Raw genomic sequence first — 25,119 nt, 5'->3', positions numbered from 1 at the left:
ATGCCCACCATGGGGTGGTCTCGAACTCCGCAGGTTATCTTTTGGGTTGGGCCTGATGGGGTTTGTCTTGATTTTCCCAAGACGGGTAGTGGAAAGCATCAGAAGCATTTGTTGAGAGAGTTGGCTGCTGGGCATTGCAAGAATCATTAGGTTGGTACTATGAGTGAAATATAGTTATCTATAAGGGTTACATATCCTTGCTACTGAATGCGGCATCTGTTTAGTTAACTTAAATATCTGACCATTCCAACATTGCTTTGAATTCATCTACTTTACAATATATCTCCAGGGCTTCCAAGTAGTATCTAGTCTAATGCACTTTATGGATGTACCCTGGGGCGGCGATTCCTGTCCAAACCTTGGAAGGCGATTGCAAACGTGTGAAATATGTGGCTGATATATTTTGATGGACCTATACGGAGTATGTGGTTAATGTTGCTTTCAATTCGTCATGAGAGATTGTTCCCATCCAAGGGCTGGCCCGATTAGAACACACCTCGCTTTATCTTTTGATGGAAACCGTAACATGATATACCTACATATATATTAGTACAGCCAGAAGCTCTAGAGAGATGTGCATATGTATCGTGTCCAATTGTAAATTCTTCTGTATTCCTGCAAAATGTACATTTTTAACTAACACGTGTTACTCCAATCCAACAAGACAAAATGAGACCCGGAAGGCCACTCGAATAGCATGGGTATACCGCTCAGCTGCTAGATACAATCACCACAAAAGCGGCCCAAATAATAGATCACCAAGGCAACCTATGCAAAATAATTACAGATTAAAAACCCTAGGCGGGTTCCCCAAACGCCCACTGTCACGATACATACAAGCAGCATTAACCATCCACCCACCGCCACGATTCTCACCGCCCCAAACATGCGCCCAGATCACCCCTAGGATACCGTATCCAATAACCCGCGCGGCATCCACCCACGCGGTCAGATCAAACAGATCACGGAGGAAGCCCGCCAACGACGCAAGACGGGTCAATCGCGCACGACACCGACGCGAAGCACACAGCCTCTCCCAGGCGCGCTGGGCCTCGTCCCAGAAAACAGGTTCTTGGCCTGCGGATTCGTGGACGTGGCCGAAGACGTGGAGGGCTGGACGGACGCGCCATGACTCGGCGAGAAGATTTGGACAGCCGATTGAGAAGATGGGGGAGAGGTCGAGGTGGGATTGGGGTGGGGTGTGGGTGACTAGGATGTCTGTTTCTTGGGGGATGGTGCCAGACCAAGCATCGTGGTGAGGCGGGTAGGTGAAGGCGTGTTCTGGGCCGAAGGGGACGATGGCTGGAATTTGGGGGGCACCGTAGATGGTGAGAGCTCTGGAGTGGGAACTTGTGAGGGGTGTTGTTTGGGACGGGACCGAGGTATTTTTGAAGGAGAGGGTGATTGCCGAGTGTTGGAGGTAGTGGATATCACCCCAGTCGATACGGGAGGAGAGATCGAGGGAGTGGATTGAGGCTGTTGAGGAGACTGCGGCGAACGAGGGGGAAGAGGATGGGTCATCGCGGTCTTCGTCTAGACGTGATCGCAGGTCGAAGTAGCTATCGTGATTTCCGCCGATGGCTATCTTGTGAGGATGGGGGAGACTTCGGAGCCAATCGACTGTAGCTTGGATCTCGCGGACAGAGCCATCATTGCATAGGTCACCAGCGTGGATGAGGAGGTCTCCATCTGGCACTTCTGGCCATTCGAGGGTGTGGGTGTCGGATATGCAGACTACCCGGATTGGTTGGACATCTGGCGGAGGGAGTCGGGGAGGTCCACGCAAACGGAGAAGTATTTGGTGAACCGGGTAAAGAAGAGCTACCAGGGGAGAAGCAATGAAGTAGTCAGGAATTGGACGGCGATGAAATGGACTAGCCATGGTTGTAGAGTGACCAGAAAGAACCAAGTCCAGAGAGGCCAGAATCCCGAAAGTCCAAAGAGAGAAGAGGCTAAAGAATCCACCGGAGCTTTAAAAGCGGGGATTGGCATGTGGTACTAGTATATTCATACCTACAATGTAGGTATATTGTACACATATGTATTTATTCAAACCTTGGAAGTATTATATATCTATGTTAAGAAAGAAGAAATGATACTTACGAGTAGTTCAACAAATTAAAGAAATTAATTATCAAAAACTAATCAGCGTTAACATATTCCAAGGCTGCATGTTGGTTACTTATACCTCCGACTTGTTGGGGTTGGCAGTGTTTCTTGAAGTACGGGTGACCTTTTTCACAAATCAGCAACTTGTTTCAAATGTTCTTTTGGTCTTCTCTCTTGTATACTTCTACATCTATACGTACAACCCATTATGCATGGGAAGATATATCATGGAGCATCAAGTGATGTTTATTTAGTGCCTCGATGCAGCGAAGATTTGCCACTGGCTGCTTGCGGAATACTACCGCAACATCGATAACAATTCATCTCTTTTTTTCCCTTCCAAGGTTCTTTTTCACTTGATTCTGTTGGAAATCAAAAGCACCAACCATTTGGATATCTACAGATTATAATTCTTGTGGGTTTTGCAATCAGATCGGCGCTCTGGACTTTCTGTCTGGTGCCTTGGCCTATTTTTTCCGCCTCTTTTTTCTTCGAGTCGATTATTTCTACCCTTTCTATTGATTCATTTTTATTAAACCCATCTCATTCAAATCGAAATTTTTTCGTTGATATCTTTTTTTGAAAGAAGAACACGAAAAAGAAGAAGAAGAAAAAATAACTTGCACCCCTCAATCCACCGCCTGTTAAGTTTCGCTGGGCCAACCAAAAAGCCCGTGTGCCCCGCCCTCTCAGCTTGACCTCCCAAATCTCCACATCATGGAGGGAGTCGATCTTACAAAGGCGATGCTCAACAAGGGCAAACAAATGGCGAACGTCGCGGCAACAGCTGCCAATGGCAATGGTGGCAAGAAAAGGAGAAAGGGTACCGACTTGAAGCCGATTCTCACAAATGAAGGAACTCCAACGGAATCGTATGTTTGTGCTGTGTTTTGAATTTCTTGGAGCCCCCCACCACTAACTCATTGAACAGAACTGGTGCTGCTCCCCAACTATCGACGTCGCGATCCTCATCCTCATCATCCGGCGAAGAACTTGAAGCCACTGCGGAAGAAGAGGACTCTGAAGATTACTGCAAGGGTGGATATCATCCGGTCGCGGTCGGCGAAAAATACAACAACGATCGCTATGTCATCGTGCGCAAGCTGGGTTGGGGTCACTTCTCGACAGTCTGGTTATCGCGCGATACCACGACCGGTAAACACGTTGCGCTGAAGGTGGTCCGATCGGCCGCCCACTATACGGAAACTGCAATCGACGAAATCAAACTGCTCAGCAAAATCGTCCAAGCCAAACCCTCCCACCCGGGTCGAAAGCACGTCGTCAGTTTATTGGATTCATTCGAGCATAAGGGACCCAATGGTGTCCATGTCTGCATGGTGTTTGAAGTCCTGGGTGAGAACCTTCTGGGTCTGATCAAGCGCTGGAACCACCGGGGTATTCCCATGCCGCTAGTCAAGCAAATTACAAAGCAAGTATTGCTAGGCTTGGATTATCTGCATCGCGAGTGCGGGATTATCCACACCGATCTGAAGCCCGAGAATGTGTTGATCGAGATCGGTGACGTGGAGCAGATTGTCAAGGCGCATGTGCAGGAAGAGGCCAAGAAAGAGGCTAAAGAGGATAACCGGAATGGGAGAAGACGTCGGCGCACGTTGATCACAGGCAGCCAGCCACTCCCCAGTCCGCTCAATGCCACCTTCAGCTTCGACAGCAAACACACTTCTCCTAACTCACACAGTAGTCTCAACCAGATGGTCAATGAATCTTCAGGTCAGTTCCCTTGGATGGCATTCAGGAACTTGCGTGGAACTTAAGTGGACTAACATACATCTAGCAAGTACTGAAGCTCCCTCTATGAAAGATTTGCTCGGCGTGAAAGAGGAAGATGAGAAGCAGAATCAACGAGAGAGGACAGCGTACGTGACCCTGAAACAGTCGCGATATTACCCAGCTAACATGACTATAGCGATCTTCTCGAGCGAGAGGTATCTGGAATTTCTCTCGACAAAGGCTCTACCAAGTCTGTCGAAGAAGAAATCGACGCCAACATCATCTCCGTCAAGATTGCGGATTTGGGCAATGCCTGCTGGGTTGGCCACCACTTCACAAACGATATCCAAACGCGTCAATACCGCTCACCAGAAGTCATTCTGGGGTCAAAGTGGGGAGCCAGCACGGACGTATGGAGCATGGCCTGCATGGTAAGCATCTCCCACAACATGCCCGGACAACCGATCCCAACCTGACAAATCCAGGTCTTCGAGCTCATCACAGGCGACTACCTCTTCGACCCGCAATCAGGAACAAAGTACGGCAAAGACGACGATCATATCGCCCAGATAATCGAGCTCCTAGGACCATTCCCCAAAACCGTCAGTTTGAACGGCAAATGGTCGAATGAGATCTTCAACCGCAAAGGCGAGCTCCGCAACATCCACCGCCTACGCCACTGGGCTCTCCCAGACGTTCTACGAGAAAAATACCACTATTCAATGGAAGAAGCGTTGCGCATCGCCGAACTTCTCCTCCCGATGCTAGACCTGTCACCCGAGAAACGCGCGAACGCAGGCGGCATGGCCGCGCACGAGTGGATGAAGGATACACCTGGAATGGAGGGTATTGATCTGGGGATTAAGCCTGGCACGCGCGGCGAGGGCATCGAGGGCTGGTCGACTGAGGTCAAGAAGCGATGAACGCATTTGTTAGCCTAGTTTTGTTTTTCGCTGGGTTTTATTGCGGACATGCCCTTATGGCGATGATGTGAGTTAACGATCTTCTTCCTTTTTTCTTCTCCATTTGCGGATGCTTGCTGGTCGGCTCTATGTCTTTTCTTTTCTCCTTCTTTTGTCTCTTGGTAGTTGGGGGTGTTTTTTCGAGTCTCGTATGCTTGTCTCGCCTTTTGCCCTGGATTTTTGGTTCCCTTCATAGACTCTGATCGGATTTCTTATTGGCTTGATGGGACTACTTTTTCTTTTCCTCGAGTGTCGTTGAAGTCATCTCCTTAGACTCTACCAGACAGACTAGGTGTATGTGGTGTATGAATTGATTATGCTGTCATTGCAGTTTATGCACTGATTGCATTGATTCATTGTATTACCTACTCATTGTATATTGATATGACCTAGAATAATATTGAAAAGCATATATTATTCGGTCTCATTCCTCGTCCGCTCCCTCGCTCGGAAGGCGGCTGGGGAACCACCCGTATCGCGACAGGTCGACGTGTATGTCGCCCATGCTGTCGGTCGTTACCTCAACGCCTTCTGCCTCAAGACCTTCCGCTTGACGCTGCGCGCTACCGGGTCCACTGCCATGGAAGTCAGTCAAGAGTTTTGATCAAGCAGATATTTGTGCAGAACACAAAGACAAAATCCAAGACAACGCTCCCATAGAGACATACCGGTGCGATATCATTCCTTTGGAGTTAATAACTCTTTGCCAAGGCACAGTATCAGAGTTGAAATGCGCACCAGATTCGGCCGGTGCGAGAACCTTCAGACAGACACCAACCTGTCGAGGTCGTTGGGCTACCCAACCAACAGAGTCAGTTTGTCTACAATAAAGAAGAGAACATTACCATACGTTCACCCAGTAGCAGTGCAATGTGGCCGTAGGATGTCACTTTGCCTGCGGGGATCTCTTGGACGGCCGAGTAGACTGCATTGGCCCACCACTCTGCTTCCTCAGAGTGTGGCATTCTGTGCTTGCAGTAAAAAGGGAAATTTAACACGGGATGTCAGTAAATATCTCCACGATTCACCTTAAAATTCGCTCAATCTAATTGAAGCTTCCAAACTCGAAATATCAACATTGATAATCATGGGCGCTAGTCGGCATACAGTTCGGGGAAAGGTTCTTCCGACTATCAATCGATAAATCACCGAGCTCTCAACCTGCACTCGACACTCGTCACAAACAGCCTACCGAAATCATGCCAGGCTCGCTCGCCGATTACCTAGCAAAAAACTACCTCACTGCCGACCCAGCTTCTGAGCGGCCGAAGAAGAAGCGCAAGAAGACAAAAGCCGTCGACACTTCAGGCTCCGGTCTCATTATTGCCGACGATGACCCACCAGACATTCGCGCCTCATTAGGAAATCGACAGCAAGATGATGAGGACCGCCCATATGTTGACACCTCTGCGCAAAGCGCCGAGTTCCGCAGAGCGAAAAAATCAAGCTGGAAGACCATCGGAGCACCAGCGCCGGGCCAAGGAACCGAACAAGACGCCGCCGATGCAATTCTCGCCTCAGCAGCAGCCGAACGCGTCGCCGAACAAGAAGCAGAAGGCGACGATGCCCCAACAATCGACGAAGATGATGGAGCAGGGCGAATGGAATCCGGCGCACGCGGTGGTCTCCAAACAGCCGCCCAAACCGCGGCAATGGTAAAAGCTCAAGAAAAGCGCCGGAAAGCCGAAGAAGCCCTGTACCGCGACCCATCCTCCACCAATGAAAAAGCTCAAGAAACAATCTACCGAGACGCCTCGGGCCGAATCATCAATGTAGCGATGAAACGCGCAGAAGCACGCCGGGCCGAAGAAGAAAAGCGCGAAAAAGAAGAACAAGCGCGCGAGGCGCTGATGGGCGATGTGCAGCGGCAGCAGCGCGCCGACCGCAAAAAAGAACTGCAAGACGTCAAAGCGATACCTCTGGGGCGGACAATTGATGACGATATCATGAATGACGAGATGAGGGCGCAGGATCGATGGAATGATCCCGCTGCGCAGTTTTTGACAGAGCGCAAAGCTGCGGGCGCTAGTGTTTCCGGAAAGCCTTTGTATCGGGGCGCGTTCCAGCCTAATAGGTATGGGATTCGGCCTGGGCATCGGTGGGATGGGGTGGATCGAGCGAATGGGTTCGAGAAGGATTGGTTTGCGGCCAGGAATAAGAAGAGTCGATTTGAGGCTTTGGATTATCAGTGGCAGATGGATGAGTAGACTTTCCTACGACATATTTAATCTCTGGGTGCTGGACGCCTCTTGCATTGAATCATCCTATTGTGATATTGTATTTTATAGTTGGTACTTGTGTACGGTAATTTGGTAGTTGTTCAGCACCGAGCATACAATTTATCGAATACTCTTCTCAAATAGCTAAGCGCAATTGGACAAAATTACAATTGAGAACAGCACGATCTCCGGATTGATGAAATTTGGTCAATGCATCCAGAGCCGATAGGGCTTAGGCGGAGATAAAGAGTGCCAAGGTTGCTACGGGTGTTGTTTACCTACCCCAAACAAAAAACTTCCCGTTTGAACTTCACCATCACCCACTACATATACTCTGGTCGCAACTATGGACAAGCGTACGGGAGAAAGTCCCATGGAATTTGAATGGGAGACAAGACCTGCCGGCGATGCCAGTTCGCCCTTCTGGCAGCTCGGCGCACAACATGACAAGAAACGTTGGCATCCCAAGGACCTTCATTTCAAGTCAATTTTGCTAATACTCGGCCAGGAACACATAGCACATTCGATTCCCCCCAAAAACAGTCTTTACCATCTCTTCGTCAACCAAACTCACAACCTTTCTTCTTCTCTCAACCCAATAAACAACCCGTACCACCATCGCCGAAAGCCAAGTTTGGACAAGCTTCCTTCATGACACCGCGGAAATTCGACGTGGATTTCTCTTCAGGAGCAGAGAATATGTCATCACCGGAGTACGCAGACAACGAGGATACACCCGAGCAGCCGTCAAGGGCAGGGAAGGGAATTGGATCGATGTTCAACTTCAGCAAGGCACCGCAAAGTCCAGGGCGAGGGCAAATCCCCCGATTGACCCACCACTCCAACGCAGCCGTCAACCGCATACAGAAGAAGCGACGCAGAGATAGGGAACTCGGGCGAAGGATAAAAGTCGACAGCGACGACGAGAGCGAGGACGACCGACCCAGGAGCAGGGAGGAGCAGTCGACGAAATTGACGAAACAAGGCAATCAACCGACCGAGAAGAGCTCGCGCGTATCAACGTGGTCTGAATTCTTCAGCATGCTCGAAGCACACCCGAATGTCCCCGCCATCCTATCATGGTGGGCCCAGCTGGTCGTCAATCTGGCTCTCTTCTCTCTCGCGGTGTACATTGTTTTCGGGTTTGTCTCGGCGATTCGCGGCGAGTTCGAGCAAGCCGCGCAGGAAATGTCCGATACCATCTTGGCGGACATGGCCGTCTGCACGAAGAGCTACCTGGACAACGACTGCGGGCGACCGACCCGCGCACCGGCCCTGGAAACGATCTGCGAGAACTGGGAGCGCTGCATGAATCGCGACCCGGCGAAGGTCGGCCGGGCCAAGGTGTCCGCGCATACCATGGCCATCATCATCAACAGCTTCATTGATCCCATCAGCTGGAAAGCAATTGTAATTTTATCCTTGAATTTCTTCTGCGCTCTTATGCTAATCCATTATCTAGCTATGCTTTCTTGCAACTATCTCCACCGTCACAGTCGTCAGTAACTGGTCATTCCGCTCATTCAGACATCGTCTCCAACAGCAGCACTACGCTCAACAACCCCCACCCCAACCCATGCATCCTCAGCTGCAACAAAACCCCGCTTTCGGGTACTATGGACAACAAGACCATCGGCAGAACCAAGGCTACGACGAGAAGCCAGATCAGCCTCTGTTGCTCGAGAACTCAAGGTCAATGGAGTTTGTAACCGAGCGCAGTCGTGAGCGTGAACAGCACCTCCGCACACCAAGCCCAACCAAGCGCCGGTTTGCCTGAAGAGTGTGCCATTGGAATCGGCATATGAGTGTGGTCGGCGTCTTTCTTTTGCAACGGGGTTTGGCAGCATATACGGGGAAAGTCGGGGTTAGGATTGCCAATTTGAATTGGTCTGGTACTATTTCTATTATCTTATACCATTGTCATGGTGTTTTTCTTTCTTGTATTTGTCTTGGACTGATTTATCCCCGATGGCTATACGTTTCTTTATTATGTCTTTCTATCTCCCATTGTTGGGTCTTCCTGGCATCGATCTCTATGAAGGTTTCTTTTCTCAACTCACATTCTCGCGTATCATGCATGGCCTGCCAAGCATGCAACATTTTGTTTTCGTAGTCTCCAAACCAAGATATCGAGAGAGCTTGTGGGTCTGCCGCAATGACGTTTGGCCGTCGGCGAAGTCGGGTTTGAATAATCCATAGCAAACTCTTGCTCGTACTTTCCATTGACCTCATGTGAGGAAATTGGGCAAACTCACATGCATTCTACTCGATAGCCTTCCTGTTTCATGCTACATGCTACTTCGCCGATGCCGATTCGGCCAACGTTGGCCGGTGGCCGAGCTCGGCCATCGGCGGCTGCGACCCATAGGATCGACTTTGCCACGGAGCCACCCGAAGTATGACTGATTCCGGTGTCTTCATCAGATAATCTTCCCACTGCTTTCATTCGCTGGTCCCTTAATTGATGCAACAAGGTCCGAGGAGAGGAACCCGTTCCCGATGTCCTCATTATCCTCGGCGATTTACCAGTCCCGCTGTCAGACGGCATGCATCCATGTGGAAGTATGAAATGGCCGAGCTGGGAAAAGTCTTACAGATGAAAATTTAGATTATCCACCATGGAGTAGTTAAAAGACGCTGAGCATCCGTATATTTCTTTGCATAGAAGGCTTCAATAAAGAATCTCTTTTCTCCTCTCCATAGCCTATAATGCACGTCGAACCGAAGATTGACTCAGCCTCTTGCCCGGAAGGGGGCCTCATCGGCAACCTCGTGGTAGCAGGCAGTTTCAGCGCCATAATGGGCGGACTCGGTCTGATGAACAGCATCGGGATCTATCAGGCGTGGATCTCAACACACCAACTCTCACACATCAGCGAAGGTCAGATCGGGTGGATCTTCGGAATCTACAACTTTCTCGTCTTCTTCTGCGGTATCCAAATCGGTCCCATCTTCGATATCAAAGGTCCCAGGCTACTGATGTGGATAGGATCAAGCCTGTTAGTCCTGACGTTTATTCTCATGGGCTTTTGTCAGGAATACTGGCATTTCCTGATCGTCATAGGGATCCTAGGCGGAATGGGAACATCTTTTATATTCATCGTTCCCGTCGCCAGCATCGGCCATTTCTTCTTCAAGCGCCGCGGCGCGGCTACAGGTCTCGCCTTGGCGGGTGGTAGTATCGGCGGCGTGATCTTCCCTCTGGTTTTGGAGTACCTCGCTCCTGAGATTGGATTTGCCTGGGCAAGTCGTGTCGTTGGCCTGATCACTCTCATCCTCTTGATACCTGGATTGGTTCTCGTGCGAGCGAACCTCCCATCTAAGATCCCGGAGCGACCATCTCTCAAGGTGTTCCTACCCGATCTGACTATTCTTAAAGATCCTGTTCTTGCACTGACGACCATTGGCGTGTTTTTCATTGAATGGGGCTTCTTTATTCCTCTTGAATACATAGCTTCGTACTCAATTGCGAGCGGAGTTTCTCCCCGCATGTCGTATTTGATGGTTGTCTTTTTGAATGCAGGCTCTTTCCCTGGTCGATGGCTTCCGGGCATCATCGCCGATCGAATTGGTCGATTCAACACGTTGATATTGACAAACATCCTTTGTCTGATCTCTGTATTAGGCATTTGGATGCCTGCAAATGGGAACATGGTTGCTGTGATTATATTCTCTGTTGTATTTGGATTTGCTAGTGGCAGTAATATCAGCCTTGTTCCTGTCTGTGTGGGAGAATTATGCCCTGTTGAAAACTATGGACGGTACTATACGACTGTGTATACCATTGTCAGCTTTGGGTAAGTGCACCTTTTATTGGAAACTATATTCTAGCGTTCGAGGAACCTTGTCTAATCTATCGTATTAGGGCATTGACTGGCGTCCCTATTGCCGGAGAGATTATCCATCGCTGCGAGGGCGCGTACTGGGGATTGATTTCGTTTGCTGGATGCGCATATGCAGCCGGATTGAGCTGTTTCATTGTTGTGAAACTACTCCAAAACAAGAGAGGCAAATTGGAGGAAAAGGTCCAGGCGCCGGCTGTTTAGCCCTGACATGGCCATGACGAAATGCGACGAACATGAGCACAAATCTACATCGAACACTAAATGTGAATAAAATAGAGACAAAAATAAAGCATAATTTTCCAAAAACTTGGGCCTTTTGTCGATATTCTGCAAATCTCGCAACGATGAAATATCATAAGTAGGTGATCAATTCAAGTTCCACGTAAGTGCACACTAAGCTCCAATATATATCGATACTAGGTACAACTGGCACCCTACATCGAATTCCGCACTTTTGTATCTCAAATACATGCCCAGGGGGGTCCCAAAATTCTTGAACTTCGAATTGATATCGCCCAAAATCAAGGGCATATAGCGCAAAGAGGAACAGTCGTATTCATTCTGACGTAAATCCGCCATTTGCCATTTCTGGGGCAAGATGTGACTGTCAGCAGTTATCCACCTCTTTGTCATATATAAAGAAGCTTATGCGCTTTCAGCAGAGCCAAAAAAAACTGCATGTTTTTCCAAATTAATGATCCTTGTTGTCAAACATATATAAACCTGGTTAGAGATCAGAATGGGTCAAAATACGAATGGCAAGCAAAACCTCATCATCGTTTCCAACCGACTGCCTTTGTCAGTGAAGCGATCCGATGGCGGGTTTCAATCATCCTTGTCAAGTGGCGGTCTTGTTACTTCTCTTTCCGGACTGACCAAGTCCACCAAGTTCCAGTGGTTTGGTTGGCCGGGAATCGAAGTCAGGGATCCAGGTGATAGAGAGGAAGTATGCAAGAGTCTGGAAGCACACAATGCGATTCCGGTATTCCTGGATAGTACTTTGGCGCATGAGCACTATAATGGATTCTCAAGTGAGTAAATACCGTGCCCTAATTCATCAACCAATCCTGATCTTAAGACCGAATTCTTTGGCCCATTCTCCACTACCAGTCTGGCGTTACCTTCGACGATACTCCATGGCAAGCATATAGACGTGTAAACGAACTGTTCGCAGACGCCATTGTTGATACGGCGGAGACTGGATCATTGATATGGGTCCACGATTATCATCTCATGCTATTGCCGGAGCTTCTCCGCCACCGCCTCAAAGAGCAAGGCAAGGCTTGTGCAATTGGGTTCTCCCTGCACACGCCGTTTCCTGCGGGTGACTTTTGGAGAAATCTTCCCGTTCGAAAGCACCTTATCGAAGGTTTGCTATCCAGCGACCTTATCGGGTTCCACACGGATGAGTATAAACAGAACTTTATGGATACCTGTGCAAGCCTTCTGTAAGTGTTAACTCCTAATTTATCCACCTCAAAGTTGTGCGGCCATATACTTATTGCCCGTCAGCGGTGCACGTACTGAGATCCCAAATCAAATACAGTATAAAAACCGCCTTGTCTGCACGAATAAGTTCATTGTCGGTATCGACCCGCAGAAATTCACCGACACTCTGCAGAAACCCGAGGTTCAGGATCGTATTCGCAACCTGAAAGAACGCTGCAAAGGCGTCAAGATCATAGTTGGAGTCGACAGACTTGATCATATCAAAGGCCTGACCCAGAAGCTCAAGGGCTTCGATACATTCCTTGATGATCATCCTGAGCTGCAAAACAAGATTGTCCTCATTCAAGTCGCCGTTCCTAGCCGCGAAGACGTCAAAGAATATCAGGAACTCGAGCGGGAGCTTTGCACCATGGCTGGAAAGATCAACGGCAAGCATGGTTAGTAAGTCCTCGAGATCCATAAAGTGCTTACTGTACTAACCGAATAGCTACACCCGAGGGTACACCATTGTTGTACATGCATCGCTCAGTCCCATTTGCCGAGTTGACGGCGTTGTACTCTGTTGCTGATGTGTGCCTCCTAACGTCCACCCGGGATGGTATGAATCTAGTCGCATTCGAGTACGTAGCCTGTCAACAGGAAGGTCATGGTGTTCTCGTGCTGTCTGAATTTGCCGGCGCCGCATCTTTCATGACCAAAGGTAGTATTCCATTCCACCCGGCCAACACAACTGAGATGTCTGAGGCAATATTTAAGGCAATCAATCTCAATGCGTCTGAGCGGAAATCGAAGTATGAGTATCTGCGTGACTTCGTCGACCACAATACAAGGTTTGAATTCGCCGTTCTGTTACTTAATTGTCAGTGGCTGACCTTCGCAGTGCTAAATGGGGGCAAGATTTCATCAACAAGTTATCCAAACGCTGTAAATGACTTGAGGACCCTTGTTGATTCTCAATTGCGGTGAAAATTCTGGCCAGGGCTGGGAGGATAGAATGCTAGCTGTGAAGAAGTCAGTTGATTGATCTCCAAGCCCTGGAGTCAATCTCAACTTACGTAAATCAATTTTTCGGTTAACTTTGGAGGAATACACGAATTGAAATTGATGTATATTCGAGCTAGAGTTTGGTATCTACGCAGCCTTAAAACGCCGTTTTCTCATCAACATGATCAGCAAAGAACAAACAATCGCGTCTGACTGAGCTAAAACGCCTCTAACACAGGCTCACCAAATTTTAGACTTCCATCTATCCTGTAGCGTGTGAGATTATTCCAGTAAGATCGTGTTCATCGACCATTTGCATCTCCAAAGTACATCCAGGTGAGGCTCTGCACGGGTGGATGTGAAGGTCACGTGCCTGGCTTTCAGGCCAATCAGCGTTTGAATCGAAGTCGCTAGCGTCCTCGCACGAAGCCAATCAGCAACGCGTATTGCATAAATGGTAATCTACTTTAAGATGTCGAGCTTGTGTACTGGCTTTTCTTCTTCCCTTGTTTTCTTTCTTCAAGCTTTATAACATGCTTCATAATTGAGTGATTCAATTTCCAACATATCTTACGTTGCGATTCTCGAACTTTGAATCAGCTTTGGCTACTGGCTTGTTGTTGATCCAATTCTCCAAGATCGACATGACAAGACCCTCGTCGTTCAATACTACGAGCCATTACCAACAACCAGTAAGTGCTGAGTATCAAAGTTTGGCGATGATGAGTGACAAAAATTGGGATTCTTCTTCTGACCCCGTCCCGTGGTGAACAAATATACTCTGAGCCTCTGAAAGAAGAAATGTCCAGTCTTTGACTTGAGCGTTGCGTGTATTACTTAAAAAGGCTTCTACTTACATTGCTATAGCTTACCATTATTCCTTCGCAAGAGTGACCGATGCCGATGAAGATACCACAAGCAACTGTATCCATCGACCCACTAAACAGACTGCACAGTCTTCAATACAACCCCCCATCCACCATGCGTGACTTAATGATGACACATAATCATACAGCTGTGAATCCACGTTCGGTAAGTGCATGAAATCACAGAACCCTGTCAGATTCATTGAGCTGGCAATGATGACCAAAGGCAGTGTGATATGAAGATTATGATTATACACTTTTTGTCTGAGCCAACATACAATATTCCCGGTCTTTCAAATTGCTACTGTATTTGCTGACAATACAAGTGATCCCTCTCTATGACCCGTGGCCATTTTCACCTCCAGTGAGTTGAACCCTATTGAATCAGATGTATCGAGTTGGGATAATGACAGCATCATCGGTATGAGGGTTATGATTATAAAATTTTGTCTGAATCAACGAAGAGCAGTCCTGGTCTTTCAAATTGCCGTCCTGAATCTTACTGACAATACATGTTATGCAGTGTTATTTCCGTGACCCTATCCATACCCTTCGGATTGGATGATGATGACCAAATGTTCAGCTGGCTTGTTTCCCTTGAGTACAGTGAATGGTTCTGTACTGACCTTTCTGCAATGTTCAAGCCCAAAATCTGGTACAAATGTGCAATTTACTATCTTTTTGCTGGCACTGATATGGAAAGTTAATTGGCTGGTTCATGAAATTCTTATCATTGGTCTGTATGTTGCATCTCCTCCTTCTTTTTTAGGCTAACTATGAATTGCTTATAGGGCCCACTCAACTGCGCAATCCGATCGATATGCATGACGGCTCCCTGGCTTTGGAACTTTCTTATACTGGGATGGGAAAAGGAAAATGATGAAGGTACATCTTGCGTATGTTGAATCTATGAAGTTGGACCTAGTATTTGGTTGCTAACTTGCAACCTTCTGGCCCTGCAAGCACGCAAGCTCCCATACTATGATGGAGCAACCACCGGTCCAAACTGCAAAATAACATTAGCGACCTCTTGGCCGGGTTTACCATTCTCTGTTCGTGCATATAAAGATGCATCAGTTCTGAACACAACTCGAATCTAAATCTAGCCGCGTTCGCAATGATGACCAACACCCCAAGAGCTGAAGCCGAATGATATGAGCCAGCTCTTACTATGACCCATGCTACCAGAATGATGATTGAATTGAATTCATCAGTTATTATGAGATCTGAGGAACTCTATCTATGTCTAGGGAGGCGTGTCAAACATGCACGGCAAGCAAACACTGCTATATCATCACCATGTACAATCCTTCCTTGACAAAAGAAACTTTAACCCTCATTAGGGATTTATCCGTGTTCGAGTATAATGGGGTTCGTCTGAGATCTCAGATGAGAAATTAAATCATGTCTTCATCCCTTTAGTCTACTACTGTTGCTGGGTATTCTTTCTGAGCAGTGATGAATGACCAAAATATCTCATTCCAATCTGACCTCAAGAGGTAGGAAGATCCAAACATTCTGAGCCCTTGAAGATACTACACTACTCCTACTTGCTATGAGTAGTATTGTTGAAGACAGTCAAAATGAGATAACCTTATTTTTGAAGCCCCACGTGGCGTCGTCCGTGCACTCCCAGGCTACCCAAGCGCGATGTGGACTACTTCGTTAAACCTTCTAGCTGCCTACATGTATGGGCATTTGTATAAAGCTGGAGACACTCCACATACTATCTTCTGCTGTATCTATTCGAGGAGGTTGGCAATAATGAAACTACCTCTTTTCAATTCCTGCAATATTGTATGAACACCTTAAAAGGGCCTCGGGCGGTGTAGCTCAAACGAAGGTTCCCAGAATAAGTCCAAAGCTACCAAGTGTCAGACAGTTCGGGAAGAACCTTCCAATCAACCTATTTCCCCTGTATACACATGTGTATACACCTCGCCTACTCATCTTTTCCGCGGAAACAGAGCTCGATCCACCAGACCCACTATCGGTTGCGCCGCTAGGGTGGCTTATCACGACATCGGTAGCAAATGGCTGCGGCCCGAAATTTCATCATGGTACCTTAACCTGGCGCAAAAAAGTATGCTGCATCTCCACATCTTGCACATATGTTACCGTGACATGCAGTTTCTGTGGGGGAAAATTGTTTCTTCCTTTTAGACATCTTCATCAACATTTTTTGCCCATTTGGAAAAATGGACAAAGGATCAAGTGTCACATACAGAGGCCCAGCTGAAGATGGCGACAACAAAAGCTTCCGATCGTCTGAAGCTCCGCGATCAGATGAGGAAATCGCGACCGATCCGTTAGCTGCGCCATTGAAGCGCCAGTTGAAGTCACGACATTTGCAAATGATTGCGATCGGAGGTGAATACGTCGCATACTATATTTTATGTGTGCAATTGCTAATGGTATTTTCGCGCAGGAATTATCGGTCCTGGTTTGCTTGTGAGCTCTGGAAATGCCTTGTCCGAAGGTGGGCCTGCGGGAGCATTGATCAGTTTTTCACTGGTCGGCATTATCGTCTTTTTCGTTATGTAGGAATGCTCAATTCTGGGGTTTTGTGAAACAATGCTAACTTTCATAGGCAATCCCTTGGCGAAATGGCTACGTTGATTCCGGTAACGGGATCCTTTACTGAGTATGCTGAGCGCTTCATCGATGATTCCCTTGCTTTCGCGCTCGGCTGGGCTTATTGGTACTTATGGGTGACGGTATGGATTGAATTGGCATGATCGAACTGCTTGGTTGCTAATATGATGCAAAATGCAGGTTCTGGCCAACGAATACAATGCTATATCACTAGTTATTGGTTATTGGACAGACGCTGTACCACAATGGGCGTGGATTCTCATATTCTGGGTGATGTTCCTTACGCTGTCCAATCTGGGAATTTTGGCCTATGGAGAAATGGAATTCTGGCTTTCTCTGTAAGTGGTCGGGTGCTTACATGAAGTATACAATGTACTAACATTTTGCAGAATTAAAGTGTTGGCCTTGATTGTCTTCTTTGTTCTTGCTATCATTATCAGTGCCGGTGGCATTGGACCCAAAAAGATTGGGTTCGAATACTGGCGTAATCCTGGCGCATTTGCCGATTCGATCAACGGTGTTGCCAAGACTTTTGTTGTTGCCGGCACACTATACGCTGGTACGGAAATGTATGTATCGAAGTTCCACAGGTTTGATGATTAAATTGAGGCTGACAAGATTTCAGGGTTGGTATCACGGCCGGAGAATCTGCCAATCCACAAAAGGCAGTTCCCAAGGCTATCAAGCAGGTCTTTTGGCGTATCTTGATTTTCTACGTTGGTGAGTACACATTGGAATATGAATCTCAACAATGGCTCATTCATAACCAGGCACAATTTTCTTCATTGGGATCTTAATCCCATGGAATGACGACAGATTGCTCGGAGCAACCTCGAAAACAGCCAGCTCGCCTTTGACAATTTCATTGCAGGATGCTGGTATCCTTCCCGCTGCCCATCTTATCAACGCCCTGATCGTAATCAGTGTGATATCAGCCGGAAACAGCTCGCTGTATGTGGCATCTAGAACGTTACTATACATGTCTCGGAATAGAAAAGCCCCCAAGTTTATTGGACGGACCAATAGGCTCGGAGTTCCTTGGGTTGGCTTAATATTCACCAATATCTTTGCCTGCATTGTGTTCTTGGGGCAATCTTCCAGTGCTGGACGGGTGTACTCGGCATTGATTACCCTTTCTGGAGGCATGTACATCCCCCAAAATCAATATGCCTGACTAACAAATTACAGTTGCTACATTCATCGTGTGGTCAGTGATTGGAATCGCCCATATTCGCTTCCGCAAAGCGCTGGTCGTGCAAGGCCAAGACCCATCCAAACTACCCTATCAAGCAGTCTTCTACCCATACGGTACATACCTCTCACTTGCAGCCAACGTATTCCTCATCTTCTTCCAAGGATATACCTGTTTCTTGAACCCTTTCAGTTCGACCGATTTTGTGATCAACTACATCCTCCTTCCGGTATTCGTACTTTTCGTTGTTGGCTACAAGTTCTGGAACAAAACCCGTGTCGTCAAACTGGAGGATATGGATATCTGGACCGGGCGAAGGGAGATAGCGGAATCAGGCGAGATCGAATCCCCTAAGAGACGGAAGTGGTGGTCTCGGATTTACTCAGTCGTTATCGGATAGAGATGCGATATACCCTCTCCTATACAATACCCAATAGACAATACATCTCCTTCTGTTCGGGGATCAAAAAGTGCAGACGCGCATGTGAAGAGTTTGAATTAGTTTTACTACCCGGAAAACAAACCTAACGCGGTCTAGTTCTATTCATGAAGAACGATTCAGATGCCATTGATTAGGTCTCATAAGAATGCCACCGGGCATGGGGACGATGCTTCAAGGGATCAGCACGGAAACCGTCGGAGAGCGGGAGTACATGAGAAAGTAATACTGAAAATTCCATCGATTGAAGCTGTGGCTCAATCAGTATAGTCAAATGACAAGCCTTATCCGTTCCACTCCGTCTGCAGAAATCACCAATAGCGTTGTGCAAATGAACTTCAACGCCTGCATCCCGTCAAGTCTATGCTTGGCCCCACATGTGCCGCTAGATAAATCGCATTTTAACCAGCATCGTGCTACATACTGAAATATAATTGGCCCGATAATGAGGGGTTCAGATTATTCTCATCTCAGCTGCAGGACACTTGTCAGGGTCCAGCATGAAACGTCTCCCACCGGAGACCACCGGGGCTGTCGATCATCGTCTCGGATAGGGCGCATTTGCCAAAACGACACCTCCCTCACCACTCAATTGTTCACGCTCTCTTCAATCGCCCAATTGGGGATGCTTAGTGCCTCAATTTCACTGGATTAGTGCGATATTGCTATCGGTCAACGTTCCCATTCCGGTATGGTCCTTCAACTCGGAGAATGAAACTCGGACGTGCACTACTCGCTCGCCAATTAGACATCAAATAGGAGTATAATCAGAATGCAACATCCCATGCATCAATTTATTTCCGCCTCGCGTCGGGTTTGGAATTGATGTTGTCGAAGCCCATACACTGCCCTCGCCAAATCTATATAAACAGCAAGACCCCCCGTAGTATTGAGCATCAATCCAAAGCGTACAAGCCAAACCATTCTCCAAAAGAACCCAATCGCAAAATGCAATACACAAAGGCAAGGCCCTCCATCGCCGCCACGCACGAGTCCAAAATTCTAACCTGTCCCAGCTCCTCGCCCTAGCGGCCGTCTTCATCACCAGCACTCTCGCAGCCCCCCTCGATATCGAAGCACGCGCCTGTGCCTCGACCTGCGGCACAATCTGCTACACCAGCAGCGCGGTCAGCGCCGCAAAGGCAGCGGGCTACAAGCTCTACTCTGCTGGCAGCACGGTCTCCTCCTACCCGCACGTCTACCACGACTACGAGGGCTTCGTGTTCCCGGTCTCGGGGACATACTACGAGTTCCCTATCCTGAGCAGCGGCTCTGTGTACACTGGTGGGTCGCCTGGTGCGGATCGCGTGATCTTCAATACGAACGACCAGCTTGCGGGTGTTATCACACACACTGGGGCTAGCGGGGATGACTTTGTTGCTTGTACTTAAGGTGGATGGGGCTGAGGGTTGATTACGTGGAATTAAGGGAATGTTGGAGTCTGCTCTTTAGGTTGCCATTTGGCTTTGGTGACAAGATTCCGCTTGACTCCATTTCGCTTTTTGGTTCAGAAGTAGCAACAATCAAGCTTGATCTCTTTTGTTGCGAAACTATGTATCTGATACCGTGTTGTAGAGTGTTTGGAAAGATTAGGAGGATTGGGGGTTCTTGGGTTGGGTTTGGGGAATGTTTGAGTCAGCTCTTCATGTTGGCATATGGCTTGATAGCAACACTGGAATTAGACTCCGTTTTCTGGTGGCCCAGAGACAACAACAATGTAATGTGTTGCGACACTATCTGTCTGATGCCGAGATGTTGTAGAGATTGAAAATGGATTAGGAGGACTGGGGTTTGATGGGTGGTTGGAATCGATCTTGAGGGAGATTTTGAGACCATTAAAGGTGAAGACAAAGAGACAAAGGAAGAGTTTCAAACAAGTATGGTGATGTGGTGGAGGATGTCTGATGCTCAAAGATTCAACAGAGTACGGTGTTATATATGCCTCTGCTGTAGTAAATTTGCACAAGGCTTTCAAATTTTTCGTGAAATAGTAATTTGTATTCACAGTAGTGGGTGATCTTATGTACTTGATCTAGAAAAAGCCTTTCCTCGTCAACAAGCTTCCATAATCCTCAATCTCGTTTTGGATGTTCTATTCAACACAACGTATTAAATATACAGTAGCATACTTCACATCAATGTGCCAGGTGCATGATCATTCTCCAAAAATATTAACGTGACTTTCCTCCTGAGGAGGTTATATCTGATCTCTCAAGCCTCTATAGATACTTGGTCTACATTTCCACGCAATACTAATGCTTGAACCATGTCATAAACTTAACGGGTCAGTCGAAGTATTTCAGGATCTCTGCACTTGGCAACGTATTGGTTACCAGTCGAGAGCCAACCAGTACGGCCAAAATTATTAGCATCCCTGAAATGTATTACCTATGAAAGACTTTCGAGTTGTATCTGCATGAGTGGTCAGATGTGGATATTATATTCGGCCTTCGTCAGAGCCGAGTGCCGAGCTTAATAATTGTTTCCCCGGATGAACCCCACTTTGGACGGACCGGACGAATCCCTCCGCCGGATGAATAGGGTCAAAACACCTCTGTTGGGATAATTAGTAAATTATGATACTCTATCCTCCTCAACTTAGGAATGGTTGGAAATGGAACTAGAAAACAATGGAAGTGAGGTGAAGATCGGGGAGTCGGAAAATCAAAATACTATAAAGAACACCTACAACCACCACAATCCTCCCCTCGAACCAGAAACTCATCAAACTGTGACTGTCAATCAATCAATTCTATTATACATACACGCATCTATATAAAAACGCAACCATGACATCCACAATCAAACCAATCCAGCTCTACGGCGGCATTCTAGGCCCCAACCCGCTGAAGATCGGAATTATCCTCACCCTTCTTGAGCTCCCCTTCGAGGTAGTCCCCGTCGAATACACCGACGTCAAGCTCCCAGCTTACGAAGCCATCAATCCAAACGGACGTCTTCCGTCAATCCACGACCCAAACACTGGTCTCACGATCTGGGAAAGCGGCGCAATCGTCGAGTACCTGATCGAGCGGTACGACACCAAGGAGCCGCGCAAGCTCAGCTTTGAGCCACGCAGCGCAGAAGCCGAGCTCGCGCGCTCATTCCTGTACCTTCAAACCACTGGCCAAGGCCCGTACTACGGGCAGGCCTACTGGTTCAAGAAATACCACGCTGAGAAGATCCCCAGTGCTATAGAGCGCTACGTCAACGAGGCAAAGCGCGTGACGGGCGTTCTTGACAAATGGCTGGGCCAGCAAAAGGAGGCCAATGCTGACAATCTCGGAGACGGTCCTTGGCTCGTCGGAAACAAGTTGTCTTATGCGGATATCGCATTTATTCCCTGGCAGGCGGGTGCGCATATGTCGTTTAGTGAAGATGGGTTTAATTTGGATGAATTCCCTCACGAGAAGGAATGGTTTGAGCGCATGACCTCCCGGGAAGCGATCAAGGCCGTCCTGGACTCCTCGAACGAGCAGATGGCCAAGAAGAGGGCAGCCCAGTGATGTGGTAATGCTGCGTAGATGCGGTTCTCAGTATAGGGTGATAAACCCAGTCCTAGCTTAGCGTAAATACATGGAGTCAATATTTCAAGTTTGTCAGTGACAATGTTGCGTAGTCATCCAGCGTGTTAAAAGAAAACTAGCGTTGGAGCACAGAAGACAGATTTTTGGTCAACGTAGGTCGAGTAAAGAAGCAAAAAATATCGGCAAGCCCATAAGCGGACACAGGCAAATAAATCTCGCGGGGTACGAAGTACCGGTGGCAAGTGAGGGGGTTTGTGTACCCAATTAACATGCGAGATCCTCACTGTCTCACCTTGATGGAGGAAAATATAACCAAAGCCACGACGGTCGCAAGAACTACCAAAGCAAAATTTCAAAATGACCCAGCAGACTTATGCCCTTCCACCAGGCTCTCGCATCCTCGTAACTGGTGCAAACGGCTACATAGCCTCCCACGTTATTGACCTATTACTGAAGCGAGGGTATCGCGTTCGCGGTCAAGTGCGCCAATCTCGGCCATGGCTAGACAAACTCTTCCAAGAAAGATACGGTGATCTCTTCGAGTCTGTCGTCTTAGCGGATTTGGGGGACCGAGATGCTGTTTCACCCCTGATCAAGGATGTAGCTGGTATGATGCTGATTGTATGAAACGAGGTCCGCTCGGATACGCTGTGCGAACGAGCTGATGAAAATCAGGCAACAGATATATCTTTCGCCGAGGATCACTCAATAATCGAGGAAACCGTCAAGCGAACTCTCACTTGGCTGGAGCTCGCGGCCGGAAATAATTGCATTAAGCGAGTTGTGTTGACATCCTCTGCCGGAGCGTGCACTGCACCCGTCGCCGATAAACCGGTCGTATTTGACAAAGGTGGGTATCACCAGGCTTTTTGAAATGAAGTGCGCTGATGGTCCAGTAGACTCATGGAACGAGTCTTCCCTTAAGGCTGTTCAGGACAATGTTGCTGAGCTGCCGGGCCTGATGGGCGGTTCCATATACGCGGCGTCGAAAACAGAGGGGGAAAGGCGAGCGGTGAAATGGGTCGAGGAAAATCATCCACCATTTGTTTTCAACAGAGTGGTGCCTTACTGGACTGTAAGTGTGTCCCATAAGCAAAAGGGATATCGGCTGACATGGAGATCAGCTCGGGCCGCGGATTCACCCCGAAGTCGGCAACATATTTGGTAGTATGTCCCTGACGAGTGGTCTGGCCAAAGGTCTTGGTGATTTCATGCAAGCTTTTCCTCCGAGTGAGTCCAAAATTCTTCTTTTCGATGTCGAACCACCATGTACTGACAATGTCAGTGTGGTATGTGAGTGTAGAAGACGTAGCCCAGCTCCACGTTGCCGCTTTGCTGGACCCAGAGCTAGAATCGGAACGTATTTTTGCGATGGCGGCGCCGTTCAACTGGTCAGATGTTGTCGGAATTATGCGCAAACTTCAGCCGCACAATAGCAAGATTCCGGACCCGCCCGCCAACGAAGGACGCAGCCTGCATCTGTTCGTTGGAGTCGAGAAAGCCGAACAAATATTGCGAGAATTTTGTGGGCGACCTGGATGGACGTCATTGGAAGAGTGCCTCGCTGTGGGCTTGCCAACGTACGAATGACAGCTATATGGCGACTGTTCTCGGGGAAAGTTTCGGGATCAAGCGTTCCAATTGCAACGGACATGTGCCCACAATATTTTCCGAAACTCTGAATCTATACCGGTGAAAGCGAGGGCTAAGACGTATGCAACTTAGACATATGCGAGGTGGACCACTTTAGGGTCTGATAATTCTGGCCAGGCTAGCATCCATGGATATGCGCGCAGGTAGAAAAAAGCATAAAGCCGAACTCATCCGTATATTGTAACCACCGCTCAATCCTTTCACGTCGAGCATCCGTACTAGTCTCAGCAGACTTCCAAAGCTCGGAAATCTCCAGCATTCCATCTGGCCAGCGAGACAAGTGAAGATTGTATTCTTTCTCCCAGTTTCCACGGCCGCGTGCTTCCCAGAGTATCTTACTTTCGGGGACAATGACACCCCGTAATTCTTCTGCGATAAAATTTGGAAGACCTACCTGGCTGTTGTAAACACTGGTAAAGAGATACATGGCGAAAAGGGTCCGGCGCTTGGAGGAGGCCACTATCCAGGATTCCCAGGCCGGTCGAGTGCTATATTGCTCTTCCTTGCACAACAGGCCCGGCTGAGCGGTTCGAAAAGCTATCTCCTGCATCTTGATTTGGATTTGAGGGTCGTGTGGGGATACTGCTTCCGTGGAATCGGCCATGGGAAAAAAGTGTAAGGCCATGAAGTATAGGAGATAGGCTTGAAAAGAGCATAATATATCGAAGTCTGATCGAAACACATCCTGTCACTTGTTAGAATAATCATTGGGAATATTGATTGAATACGTACCTGATTTTCGATCTTCTTCATCTCATCCCGTATTGTCCCCAAAATAAAAATCTCATACTCAGGCCTTTTCCCCAGCCACATTTTCAAGTTGGCGCAGCAATAGGACAAAACGGGTGAACGACCATGGGTGCATTGTGAGTAATGTATAAAGGGTGGGAATAGCGAGTTAGATAAGTTCCTGAGATATGCCTTGAACACACATGTGAGATACTGGATAGTGTGAGGGTTCAACTGCTTAGGTTCTTGGCCGGTCGCGGCAGAAACATATGGACGTAGCCAGCGATCACGAATTTCACCTGCATCGGCCATAGGAATCAGGTCTGTTTGTTGGAAAGAAGACAGGTCGGGATGTGACTGAGAGAAAAGACCACCTGGAACGGAAAGGTCTAATGCGGTTTGTCGGGTCTGAAATGGCGCGTTTGAGCTCGTGGGTGCCAGCTCGAAAAGGCCCTGAGATTGATTCGGCTCACTGAGAGAGATGAGACTCTGGGCTGCTGCGACATTTCGTTGATTAATACGACCAGCTGGATATTCACAAATGTTGCCTCGGGTGGCGCATCTGTTGCATTTTGGTGTCGCCAAATCGCACCGAACTTTTGACTGTGTGCATTTGCGGCAGGCCTTTTTTCTTGCACTACTGCTGCTTGAAGTCGATGATTGAGCTGGGGTTGAAGGCGCTGTTTGATTGATGCTTTGGGTCATTTTGTACTGAAGATGAGTTCGGGAAAATCTTCGGAATTCCGTGTGCTGTCTCGAAGCGTGTGAGCCTGGTCCGTGGACGGCAACGGTGATGACTAAGCGATTATGCGGACCGGG

The 25,119-nt window shown here is 48.0% G+C and overlaps 13 protein-coding genes across 13 annotated transcripts; 10 read left to right on the top strand and 3 right to left on the bottom strand.

Annotated features, from left to right (window-relative positions):
- Positions 1–781: 781 nt before the first annotated feature.
- On the bottom strand, positions 782–1,882 carry N7529_012031 (metallophosphatase domain-containing protein; the record flags this gene model as incomplete). Its single annotated transcript, XM_057247557.1, has 1 exon — positions 782–1,882. The coding sequence occupies one exon, from the start codon at positions 1,880–1,882 to the stop codon at positions 782–784; it is 1,101 nt and encodes a 366-aa protein (XP_057092906.1).
- Positions 1,883–2,826: 944 nt separating this feature from the next.
- Positions 2,827–4,763, top strand: N7529_012030 (serine/threonine-protein kinase; the record flags this gene model as incomplete). The annotated part of the gene is made up of 5 exons (XM_057247556.1): positions 2,827–2,981; positions 3,041–3,840; positions 3,905–3,986; positions 4,037–4,271; positions 4,326–4,763. The coding sequence occupies 5 exons, from the start codon at positions 2,827–2,829 to the stop codon at positions 4,761–4,763; spliced, it is 1,710 nt and encodes a 569-aa protein (XP_057092905.1).
- A 463-nt stretch (positions 4,764–5,226) lies between these two features.
- N7529_012029 (MGMT family protein) lies at positions 5,227–5,767 on the bottom strand (the record flags this gene model as incomplete). The annotated part of the gene is made up of 3 exons (XM_057247555.1): positions 5,227–5,377; positions 5,471–5,597; positions 5,653–5,767. The coding sequence occupies 3 exons, from the start codon at positions 5,765–5,767 to the stop codon at positions 5,227–5,229; spliced, it is 393 nt and encodes a 130-aa protein (XP_057092904.1).
- A 234-nt stretch (positions 5,768–6,001) lies between these two features.
- On the top strand, positions 6,002–7,009 carry cwc26 (putative cell cycle control protein (Cwf26); the record flags this gene model as incomplete). Its single annotated transcript, XM_057247554.1, has 1 exon — positions 6,002–7,009. The coding sequence occupies one exon, from the start codon at positions 6,002–6,004 to the stop codon at positions 7,007–7,009; it is 1,008 nt and encodes a 335-aa protein (XP_057092903.1).
- Positions 7,010–7,367: 358 nt separating this feature from the next.
- Positions 7,368–8,798, top strand: N7529_012027 (putative nuclear envelope protein Brr6; the record flags this gene model as incomplete). Its single annotated transcript, XM_057247553.1, has 3 exons — positions 7,368–7,476; positions 7,530–8,431; positions 8,484–8,798. The coding sequence occupies 3 exons, from the start codon at positions 7,368–7,370 to the stop codon at positions 8,796–8,798; spliced, it is 1,326 nt and encodes a 441-aa protein (XP_057092902.1).
- A 529-nt stretch (positions 8,799–9,327) lies between these two features.
- Positions 9,328–9,621, top strand: N7529_012026 (uncharacterized protein; the record flags this gene model as incomplete). Its single annotated transcript, XM_057247552.1, has 2 exons — positions 9,328–9,417; positions 9,496–9,621. The coding sequence occupies 2 exons, from the start codon at positions 9,328–9,330 to the stop codon at positions 9,619–9,621; spliced, it is 216 nt and encodes a 71-aa protein (XP_057092901.1).
- A 109-nt stretch (positions 9,622–9,730) lies between these two features.
- N7529_012025 (Major facilitator superfamily domain general substrate transporter) lies at positions 9,731–11,067 on the top strand (the record flags this gene model as incomplete). The annotated part of the gene is made up of 2 exons (XM_057247551.1): positions 9,731–10,818; positions 10,887–11,067. 2 exons carry the CDS (start codon positions 9,731–9,733, stop codon positions 11,065–11,067), a joined length of 1,269 nt encoding a protein of 422 aa, XP_057092900.1.
- Positions 11,068–11,605: 538 nt separating this feature from the next.
- On the top strand, positions 11,606–13,247 carry N7529_012024 (trehalose-6-phosphate synthase; the record flags this gene model as incomplete). Its single annotated transcript, XM_057247550.1, is given in 6 exon segments — positions 11,606–11,897; positions 11,945–12,314; positions 12,379–12,427; positions 12,443–12,752; positions 12,803–13,145; positions 13,196–13,247. 6 exon segments carry the CDS (start codon positions 11,606–11,608, stop codon positions 13,245–13,247), a joined length of 1,416 nt encoding a protein of 471 aa, XP_057092899.1.
- Positions 13,248–16,363: 3,116 nt separating this feature from the next.
- Positions 16,364–18,352, top strand: N7529_012023 (amino acid permease; the record flags this gene model as incomplete). The annotated part of the gene is made up of 8 exons (XM_057247549.1): positions 16,364–16,535; positions 16,594–16,705; positions 16,756–16,882; positions 16,941–17,098; positions 17,150–17,329; positions 17,386–17,480; positions 17,531–17,902; positions 17,949–18,352. 8 exons carry the CDS (start codon positions 16,364–16,366, stop codon positions 18,350–18,352), a joined length of 1,620 nt encoding a protein of 539 aa, XP_057092898.1.
- Positions 18,353–19,339: 987 nt separating this feature from the next.
- On the top strand, positions 19,340–19,782 carry N7529_012022 (extracellular guanyl-specific ribonuclease RntA; the record flags this gene model as incomplete). Its single annotated transcript, XM_057247548.1, has 2 exons — positions 19,340–19,354; positions 19,408–19,782. 2 exons carry the CDS (start codon positions 19,340–19,342, stop codon positions 19,780–19,782), a joined length of 390 nt encoding a protein of 129 aa, XP_057092897.1.
- A 1,398-nt stretch (positions 19,783–21,180) lies between these two features.
- Positions 21,181–21,897, top strand: tpcF (glutathione S-transferase tpcF; the record flags this gene model as incomplete). The annotated part of the gene is made up of 1 exon (XM_057247547.1): positions 21,181–21,897. The coding sequence occupies one exon, from the start codon at positions 21,181–21,183 to the stop codon at positions 21,895–21,897; it is 717 nt and encodes a 238-aa protein (XP_057092896.1).
- Positions 21,898–22,275: 378 nt separating this feature from the next.
- N7529_012020 (cinnamoyl-CoA reductase) lies at positions 22,276–23,508 on the top strand (the record flags this gene model as incomplete). The annotated part of the gene is made up of 5 exons (XM_057247546.1): positions 22,276–22,539; positions 22,594–22,768; positions 22,818–22,993; positions 23,043–23,148; positions 23,204–23,508. The coding sequence occupies 5 exons, from the start codon at positions 22,276–22,278 to the stop codon at positions 23,506–23,508; spliced, it is 1,026 nt and encodes a 341-aa protein (XP_057092895.1).
- A 181-nt stretch (positions 23,509–23,689) lies between these two features.
- On the bottom strand, positions 23,690–24,384 carry N7529_012019 (uncharacterized protein; the record flags this gene model as incomplete). The annotated part of the gene is made up of 2 exons (XM_057247545.1): positions 23,690–24,256; positions 24,304–24,384. The coding sequence occupies 2 exons, from the start codon at positions 24,382–24,384 to the stop codon at positions 23,690–23,692; spliced, it is 648 nt and encodes a 215-aa protein (XP_057092894.1).
- Between the last annotated feature and the right edge of the window lie 735 nt (positions 24,385–25,119).

Source organism: Penicillium soppii (genome assembly GCF_028829465.1).
Source record: "Penicillium soppii strain IBT 18220 chromosome Unknown utg000010l, whole genome shotgun sequence".
NCBI lineage: Eukaryota > Fungi > Ascomycota > Eurotiomycetes > Eurotiales > Aspergillaceae > Penicillium > Penicillium soppii.
Note: the sequence above shows the minus strand (reverse complement) of the source record. Positions and strands in the feature narration are given on the sequence as shown.